The 10,148-nt window shown below is 32.8% G+C and overlaps 1 protein-coding gene across 2 annotated transcripts in view; it reads left to right on the forward strand.

Annotated features, from left to right (window-relative positions):
• Positions 1 to 455: 455 nt before the first annotated feature.
• ISL1 (ISL LIM homeobox 1) overlaps positions 456 to 10,148 on the forward strand; it is a 10,082-nt gene continuing 389 nt past the window's right edge. Inside the window, exons 1-6 of one of the 2 annotated variants that reach the window (XM_053700436.1) lie at positions 456 to 588; positions 1,212 to 1,401; positions 3,389 to 3,648; positions 5,862 to 6,148; positions 7,524 to 7,691; positions 9,345 to 10,148. The exon at positions 9,345 to 10,148 is cut by the window's right edge and continues 389 nt beyond it. In XM_053700436.1, coding sequence (XP_053556411.1) covers positions 561 to 588; positions 1,212 to 1,401; positions 3,389 to 3,648; positions 5,862 to 6,148; positions 7,524 to 7,691; positions 9,345 to 9,476 — 1,065 coding nt within the window. In that variant the 5' untranslated portion in view covers positions 456 to 560 and the 3' untranslated portion in view covers positions 9,477 to 10,148. The remainder of the gene's footprint in view (positions 589 to 1,211; positions 1,402 to 3,388; positions 3,649 to 5,861; positions 6,149 to 7,523; positions 7,692 to 9,344) is intronic. The other variant, XM_053700437.1, reaches the window with a different exon arrangement.

Below are 10,148 nucleotides of genomic sequence, written 5' to 3' on the forward strand. Positions count from 1 at the left end.
CGAATAAATAAGCTTTTCCTTCGCATAAACCTTCCTCACTTCTGCAAACAAATATGAAATAATAATAATAGCATCCGATGGGCAGCTAGTAAGTAATATTTGCATATTTACTGGTGGCTTGCTGCAAATCCCGAGCACAAGATAGCAGGGGAGGTGAGAGCCGATTACACATTAGTGTGTGCGCCTGGGGGCTGTAGCAGGGATAGTGGTGCACAGGGCTAGAGGACCTGAAATGTGATAATAAGAACAGCTGCTCGCTGCGCGCCTCAGCCAATCACAGGATGGCAATAGTGACGTAGCCGCGCTTTGCGTCAGACCAATGGAGATTGAGCTGAGTTGGAGCAGAGAAGTTTGAGTAAGAGATAAGGAAGAGAGTGCAGGATCAGCACTGACTCCGGCACCGCTGCGGCTGCTTCACTTCCCTACACTGAGGGCAACTGGACTGATCCCCAGCAGCCGCAGCACTCTTGGGCTCACATTGCTCCATAACTATTTTATTCTGTCTGGGGATACACCAAGCTGACACCATTACACTGTGGACATTACACCCTCTTACAGATATGGGAGACATGGGAGACCCACCAAAAAGTAAGCAGAGTTTTCTTCCTTGCATACTCTACCCTGCTTATTATGGACTTCAGGATAAGCTTTGTATTGCTCAGTACGGATGCATGTTTTTTATTATTATTATTTTTTTTAAAGCCCATCAGAGTTGAATCGTATATGCTGCACAGTCTAAATTATTTGGAATGTGGTTTATTTCATATTGGAAAGAATTTTGTGCTTGAAGGACCTGGAAGTTATCCTCAATGAAGTGACATCTGAAATATTGCTGCCAATTTCATGGGGCTGACAGTACAAAAAATGCCTAATTTGTTAAAAAAAAAAAAAAATCTCCTGCAAATTCACCTGTGTAATGTGAGCCACATCACTACCTATATAGAACAGTTGCAGTGCATACTGACAACCACAGTATTATTTTAACACATGGTCCTGTTTTTTTTTTGTTTTTTTTAATGAATCAAGATTTTGATGCCACACATCAATTACCATCTTAAAAAAAAAAGTGGGATATACTTTTTGCTTAAAACTAAACACTCACAAGTAGCCTCTCAGTGCACGCCCTGTAGGAGAATCACACACAAAAAAAGAGTGTTTATCTCTGTAGGAGAGAAAATGCTTAGTCAATTATGTATTTATTTTCATTACAGAAAAGCGTCTCATTTCCCTCTGTGTTGGTTGCGGCAATCAGATTCACGATCAGTATATTCTAAGAGTTTCTCCGGATTTGGAATGGCATGCAGCCTGCTTGAAATGTGCAGAGTGTAATCAGTATTTGGACGAGACCTGTACGTGCTTTGTTAGGGATGGGAAAACCTACTGTAAACGAGACTATATCAGGTATGCCAGTTACAAGCTATTTTATTTTAATTCATTTATTTTATTTTTTATTATTATTTTTTTATGGGGGGGGGGCGGGGGTACATTTAATTGTATTCAGCCAGATCATTTATTGTGACACTTCCCAATGTTCTATATATATATATATATATATATATATATATATATATAGACACACACATCTATATTTATATATATATATATATATATATATATATATATACACACACATCTATATCTATATTTATATATATATATATATATATATATATATACACACATCTATATCTATATTTATATATATATATATATATATATATATATATATATATACATACACACACACATATATATATATATATATATATATATATATATATACACACACACATATATTTTTATATGTGTGTGTTTGAGTCTTTTGATTTACACACATGTATTTAACGTGTGAATATTTTCAGAAATGTGTATATATATATATATATATATATATATATATATATATATATATATAAAAAATCACATTCTAAATTATAATGGCCGTACTGTTTCATAAATATACATTTATATGTAATTATGTGAAATAAAAAAGGTTGGAAGGAGATATTTAAAAAAAAAAAAAAGACAAATAACATTAACTAATTTCTGATAAAATCAATGTCATTTAATCTTTAAAAATAGCCCTTGTAGTGCTGCCTGACTGTCTTCCTTTCTTATCTTATCTGTGCTGATGAATTAGACAACAGATCAAATTGCTCATCATCTGCCCACGAACAATTGGGATATTTAGATAATAGAACTGCTTCCTTCCTCACATTAAAATCTGGGAACTGATAAACTGATAGACTTGGTAATTGTGACACTATATACACCCAAGCAAACCTCTGGACAATGTATGTCTGGTTTATCGACCCTCATTTATATATCTCACTTTGAAATTCTTAAAATAACTTTAAGAAAATAAATAAAATGAAATGACATAAAATATACTTGATTCAAACAATTTAATCAGAGATTTTATTTCAAGAATGAAGTCCAACTAGCTTCAATTAATTTAATATATTAAAACAATGTTTTAACTGTTATATTTGCAACGTATTTAAATATATTTTTATTAATATTTAAATTACCTTTTTAAATGTATCACATATAGACTATAGAAAGATATTAAAATAAGTTGGAATTTTTATATAAATAAACTTCTTATCTAACTGTTTATATGATTACAGTTTCTCCCAGACATCGTCTTAAATGTTACCAAAGTGTCTTTGGATTAATTATTAATGTAATGTTATATTAAAGTAAAATATACTGAGATAAACGGCAGAACAATATGATATGGTGATCACATGTCACACGTTGCTAAATAAATGTTAGTTTTCTTTATCATAAATCAAGACTTAAGTTGAAGAAAAGGTTTGAAGAGCTGTGGCCTCAATAGCTTTATTCAAGAGCAGAAGGGAGGGGAAGATGCCTTTATTTTTTCTGTGTTAAACAAAGTCTATTGGTTGCCAGGCTTCGGTAGACTTTGAAGTGGTGCATGTTTTTTGTTTTGTTAAAAAATATATATATTTGAATTACAACAAAAAGTGACTTTTATTTAAAATATAAACTTAAAAATATATATATATTTTAAGTTCCCAGCTAAATTATCATTAGGAAACCAGTTTATATTTTTCATGCATTTGCTTTCTTATATTGCTGATACAGTTTTTTTTTGTTTCTCATTTGGGATTGTGAATAGAATCAGTGTGGTTGGGATGTGATTTTGTTGTCTGAAGCACTTGCCAACAGATTACATTTACACAGGGAAAAAAAAGTTGAATAAATACAGATAGTGCAGTTTGTGAGCAAGTCCAGATAAGAGCAAGGACTCTCAAGGAGCCACTTGTATTTGTGGTTTTAATGTGACCAGTGTGTGTGTGTGATTTGATCCTAAGAGTATTTTTTGTGTCCCTTTTCCCTTGTCATTGGACCCTCTGTGCAGGTTATATGGGATCAAGTGTGCAAAATGCAACATTGGCTTCAGTAAGAATGATTTTGTCATGAGAGCCAGGTCCAAGGTGTATCACATTGAGTGTTTCAGATGCGTGGCCTGCAGTCGCCAGCTAATACCAGGGGATGAATTTGCACTGCGGGAGGATGGCCTCTTCTGTAGGGCAGACCACGACGTAGTAGAAAGGGCCAGCCTGGGAGCCAGCGACCCTCTCAGCCCTCTCCATCCAGCCAGACCTCTACAGATGGCAGGTACTTCCTCAGCCAGGGATTACATTACACCACATTACAATGCTGCCTGTCACTATGTATCCTGAAGACTCCTTGGAGAGAGCAGACAATATGTTTGTACATTTATTTCCCTGCTAAATAGACTATCTGATTATATTGTATGCACTTATTCTAATCTGCATTGCTCTACAAATTTATAATTGTGTGGTTTAAATTTGAAGTGTAATATATAGAAGTGTTTTAATAGTCTGCAGAGGTTAACCCTTGCTTTTAGTAATGCAATGTTATCCAAATGGTGTGTTTAACCCCTTACATTCTGAGGTTTTCATGCAGCCCTCCGTGGCAGTTAAGGGGTTAATAGCCTTCCTATTTCTTTAGCATAGGCCGCATGCTTAGCAATTAAGCTGTCATTTTAAGAAAATTACATAAATATGATATAACCACGTTTGAGTGTGTGTATATATATATATATATATATATATATATATATATATATATATATATATATATATATATATATATATATATATATATATATATTAAATCAGATTGCACTTTTATCAAATGTTCCATAAACGTTTTAAATATAAATGTTTGAATTAAAGAAAATTGTATTTGCTTCTAATTTATTAAAAATTGGAAATGATATATTTAAGAAATCGTACATTCATTTGAAGAAAGGTCTATTGATATTACACTTCCTTAACTTATGCGTATATTTAATTGCTATTTTTAATATGGAAAGCAGTTTTATGCCACTGACAGGGTTAACAGAACAACCTAACCTATAAAAGTGGATCATGAAAAAAAAAAAAAAGATAAATATTGCCAGATGGGCAATTTAAGTTGCTGGTGGCCCAGAACATATAATAGAAGGGCACCCTGAGCTGTAGTTAAAAATGCATTCATGTCTAGGTACACTTGAATGTAATATGTATTTACAGATTTATTTATTTTTTTCATATTTTTGTACACTTTGTAAAACAACACCCCATTTAAAAAAAATAGACTTGGGGGATAAAGGCAGACACTTAGACTGTAATTTAAAACTGTCAACAAGCTAATCTTCCGTAATTGCCTGCTAAGCGATCCCACCGATTTCAAACATTTCTAGGGATTTGATGAGAATTTCATTTTACAGATTTGGTGTTGTAACTTCATACTACATCTAAGAGATATAGAGAATTTATCCTGCCATTTATTACATATATCTATATACAATATATCTATATATCTATATCTATATATATATATCTCTCTCTCTATATATCTATATATATACCTATAGTTTTGCCAGTAAGTACTGAAAAAACAAACGGATCATATAGCAAAGTTTGAATGAAAGAGTTGTGATAATTCAAATGGAAATTTTCCAGCCCATTTATGTCTAATTGAACGGAGATTGGATACATTTATCCGTATTGAACTGGCTTCAAATGACATGGCTGCAAAATATCTTTGAAAGGAAAAGAAAAGAGGAGGGGGGATATTTTTTTTTCTACTTTTTTTTTTTTTTTACCTTTAGAATACCTGAACCTTTCTGTACAAAGAATGAAAGATCAGTAGTGTACATACACATACATTGTATCTTTCAATCCCTGAGTCCCAAGCTATTTCTTTTGCAAACACCAAAGCTTACATTGTAACCACATATTTGGAAACAAAACCATTAGAAACACTTCACACTTTTTATTGTTCCCTTATCAGCTTAACATAATATTTAAGGAAAATTTGTGTTTATCTTTCTCTTTTTAATAGGTCGCCCAACCATGTATAAATCATTCTTTAATTCATTTTTAGAGCAGGTTTACCCTTCTGGTTAGCCGATATAATAGCAATATCTTGTGTGTGTGTGTGTATATATATATATATATATCAGGCAAATACGTAATTGCATAAATATAACTATTAAATATTATAGTTTATAATATTATAGGGTTTTGCATTTTCTAATATTTTTACATAAAAAAATCTAAATATTAATAATGATTTATTTATGATATGAATTATATATATATATATATATATATATATATATATTATGTATATATACACACACACACATATATATATATATTATGTATACACACACACACATACACACACACATATATATATATATATAAACATTTTTTGAATTATGTTATTTTGTACCCCTGTGCTTCTGAGTTTTACAATGATTTACTAACTGAGCAGTTCTTTGAATAATCTTATTTTAGTTCATTTATTTACAGCAGAACCCATATCTGCCAGGCAGCCAGCCCTCAGACCCCATGTTCACAAGCAGCCAGAGAAGACCACCCGTGTCCGGACAGTACTTAATGAAAAACAGCTTCACACCTTGAGGACCTGCTATGCAGCCAACCCCAGGCCCGATGCTCTCATGAAGGAGCAACTGGTAGAAATGACTGGCCTCAGTCCCAGGGTCATTAGAGTCTGGTTTCAAAACAAGCGATGCAAGGACAAAAAAAGAAGCATCATGATGAAGCAACTCCAGCAGCAGCAACCCAACGACAAAACGGTAAGTGCTGGGCTCAGTGATAAAGAGCTGCCTCATCATTCTTAACTGCTGAAATTATTACTATTATTGTTGGTATTATTGTTATTTTTATTATCTACTACTACTCCTAATAATAATATTTATCAAATTCGTTGACTATCTTCAAATAGTGTTTTTGTTCAGAACCGAAACTCTTACAAAAATAAAAAAAATAAAAAAAATAATAATGAAAACGGTTTTGACTGCAGTGCAACCGGTTTAGACTCAAATCTTGTCATAGAATTGTCATTAAATCAGCATTTGTTATACAATTACATATTTTACACTAGGTGGAAATGACTAAGTTTGTACATTTTAGAGTGGGGATAGCAGTTGGTTACTGTTTTTGTTTGTGTGTGCTTTCAGATCACTGATTTTTATCTACTTTCTTGATTTGATGTTATTTTTTGGTATGTTACAAATGTCAATTTCAGCAAAATATCTCAGAATTTAGAAAATGTTCTCTGGCATGAAACGTTGACACATCTACTGCTCAGTGTGTCTGGCCCTCCTTGATTTTGTTTTACAATAGCTGGGAGCTATATGTCACAGCATATGATAGGCTTGGGTGATCTGCAATATGTTACTTGTCTGTCCAGGTAGAATGGCCTTTATTTTAATTACTGTTATTGGAGTGTGCTCACTAATTAATGCAATAATTGTTGACTGTTAAACTTTCATATTAGCGATCAAGAAGTAGTTTATTCCAATTGATATCTTAACAAGGGATTATCCCTTTCCTGTTAAATGATTTGTAAATTCTAATTGTTAATTCAAACATCTATTTTCATAATGACATCTAAGATCATGCTAATTGGTGTTTTTTTATATTATTCAAATAAGTTTCAATCAGGATTAAAATAATTATACTAAATCATTAAAATCATAGTCTTTGCAATATAGTTATTTTTTTTATACGATTAACCCTTTGTGAATTGTCTTTAATATGGGAAAATTAGACAATGCATATATGTATTGTAAAATACATAACAATGTGAATTTTTGTAAAGATCAATCACATACTTTGAAGAAAAAAAACCATAGTTGGTGAATTATTGTTTCTCAAATGTTAAAAAGCACAATCAGTTGTATATTTGCAGAATGTGAGAATCAGAAAACCACTTATATTTTAACACTTCGTTTTGCTTCTATATTGCTGCATAGCGTATTAACCCTAATTATTCCCATGGTGGGGAATAACCCATTGCTTAGTAATTTAATTCAACCCTGATAGGTAAGAGTTAACTATGCACAAAGTAAAAATAAAGCTCTGTTCACCCATGTTTAAAGTAATATTTAATTTTCTCTAATATCTATATACATTCATTAAGCTGAAGTTATATTATTTCTTTTCCAGAATATTCAAGGCATGACAGGAACCCCTATGGTGGCTTCTAGTCCTGAATTGCACGACGGTGGGTTACAAGCAAACCCTGTAGAAGTGCAAAGTTATCAGCCCCCTTGGAAAGTACTCAGTGACTTTGCATTGCAGAGTGACATCGACCAGCCTGCATTTCAACAACTGGTAAGTTGTCAGTTTGTGAATATCTGCTGCTATATTTACTTCCTTATGATATAACTTTCTGTGATTTGTATTCGTTTTATTTATATTCGTCAAAACAATTATAATGCAAATCTGCATATTGCTTATCTATGCAAACTATTGAAGATAAAATACAGGCTGCATTGATGTGCAAAGTTATCATGTTGCTTGGATAAATATGAAGCATCAAAATATGTGAATTGTGACTATTAGAATAGTACAGATGTCATTACAATACAGAATCGAATTTCAAATTTTAGAACCTTACAAAAGTCAATAAAACGGTCGATCCCTCAATTTGTTGCCCTATTCAATGCTTAAAGGGACAGTACACTGTAAAATTGTTTTTCCATAAATGTATTTTAAATGACTTGTTATACCAACTGCAGAGTATAAAATATTTGAGAAATTGCATTTTCGGGTTTATTTGTTTATCTGAAGTAGCTGGTTTTGTGCTTTGAGACCACAGCCTATTACAATGGGTTGAGCTTCAGGTAATATCAGATCTCATTATGTTATCACTTTTATGTACACAGACTTGCTTCCTTATCTTATATTTGTCTGGAACACCAAAGCTCAATACATAGAAAGAATAATGGAAAATGATCATTTTATTACTTAACTATCCTGCCCCCCACTGAGGGTGTAATCTCTTCTGCTGGCTGTGTTTACTTAGGCTTGTCAATAGGGTATACGCCAGTATGAAAACTTTCAGTATAGGTTGGGAAACCACAGGCTAAATCAGCTATTTCAAATGCCGCAATATGAGTAAAGGAGCTACTTGCAACAAATTTAATACACTCTAGCAGGTAGAAAGGATCATTGGGGATAATTTAAAGGAGAGAAAGTTTTTGGGTGAACTGTCCCTTTAATATGCGTTTTGCTGAGAACCACTGCAGCTTTCATTCACTCTGAAGGAGTTGTACACGACCTATATATTTTACTTATATATGCTATTGTTCAATATGTTTGTCAATGCGTTTAATTGGATTCATAAAGGTAAACTAAAAGTCCTTTAATTGAATACACACCTATACACTCAGTATCTCTCTCACTCTATCTATCTATCTATCTATCTATCTATCTATCTATCTATCTATCTATCTATCTGTCTGTCTGTCTATCTACTCTTTTAAACATCTGGTGGAACATATAGTTGATATACTTTCAGTTTTCAAGTGTTACTGTTGAAGTAAGTATACTAAAAACTAGTTCATCTGTCGTTAATAGAAAGTATCATAACAGAGACTGCAACAATATTAGGCATATGAATGAGCTATAATTAGAAGTGTTATGGTTATGAATCCATACCCATATTAAAGCTTACTGAAAATGTATTTTATGTACATCTGAGCCTTAAGGAAAAATTGCTCACTGGTTACTTAGGACAACGCCTTCATTGCTAGTGATGGCAATTAACAAATCTAAATCAACTTGAAAAAGTGTATATATGTATATATATATATATATATATATATATATATATATATATATATATATAAACTTATGTTTTATAATACAAAACATATTACATTATCTGTTTAACTTAAGTACCTCTTTGTAGTATTTAGAAGTAGACTTGTCTATGAATCCCTTTCATTCTTTGTTTTTCTTCTGTTCTGCTTCTAATTGAAGACCTATTTCTCACAGGTTAATTTTTCAGAAGGAGGACCAGGTTCTAATTCTACCGGAAGTGAAGTAGCATCGATGTCCTCTCAACTACCAGACACCCCCAACAGCATGGTAGCCAGTCCTATAGAGGCATGAGGAGCATGAACTTTAATATGGATTCCCCTACTGGAAGACAGGGCGATGAGTATTTGCTTGGACTTCAACACAAAAGTATTTAACAACACAACTGATGCACCACAGAGCATACAGGAAACTCCATCGAAATGCAAGGAGTCCATCTGGTCATCGGATGGTATGGTAGCAACACTGTGAAGACAATCATGGAATCTTACCAGGATTATGCGACATAAACAATATCTAAATGGTCGTAGGAGCATTACAAGATTCAAAAAAGACAAAAGGAAAGAAAACTTGGGTAGAGGATTATATCTACGGATCTCAAAAGTAACATGAATCTATTCCCATTAGCACATCTCAAAACAGAGAAAGATCAAGAGATGTCATCTTAATCCAAAGGGTGCTGCTTATCCATTTGACATCATTTAATCACTACCTTGCCAAACAGAGGCTCCGTATTGAAGCCAAATCAGACTATGTGGACAAAGACAAAAATAAGCATTCTTCAGGATTAAAGGTGGAGTTATTCTGCATTGGGTTGCAATGCTTTAAATTGACTCATATCTACAGGGATTGCTGAAATCCAGGTTTATCAAAGCATGCACATGTTTTTGAGATCTCTGCTCCCTTTATGTCTTCTCATGGAGTCCAAAAAATATCAAATAACATCTAAAGCATTGCTTTTTTTTT

The sequence above is a fragment of the Bombina bombina genome, chromosome 2, assembly GCF_027579735.1.
Source record: "Bombina bombina isolate aBomBom1 chromosome 2, aBomBom1.pri, whole genome shotgun sequence".
NCBI lineage: Eukaryota > Metazoa > Chordata > Amphibia > Anura > Bombinatoridae > Bombina > Bombina bombina.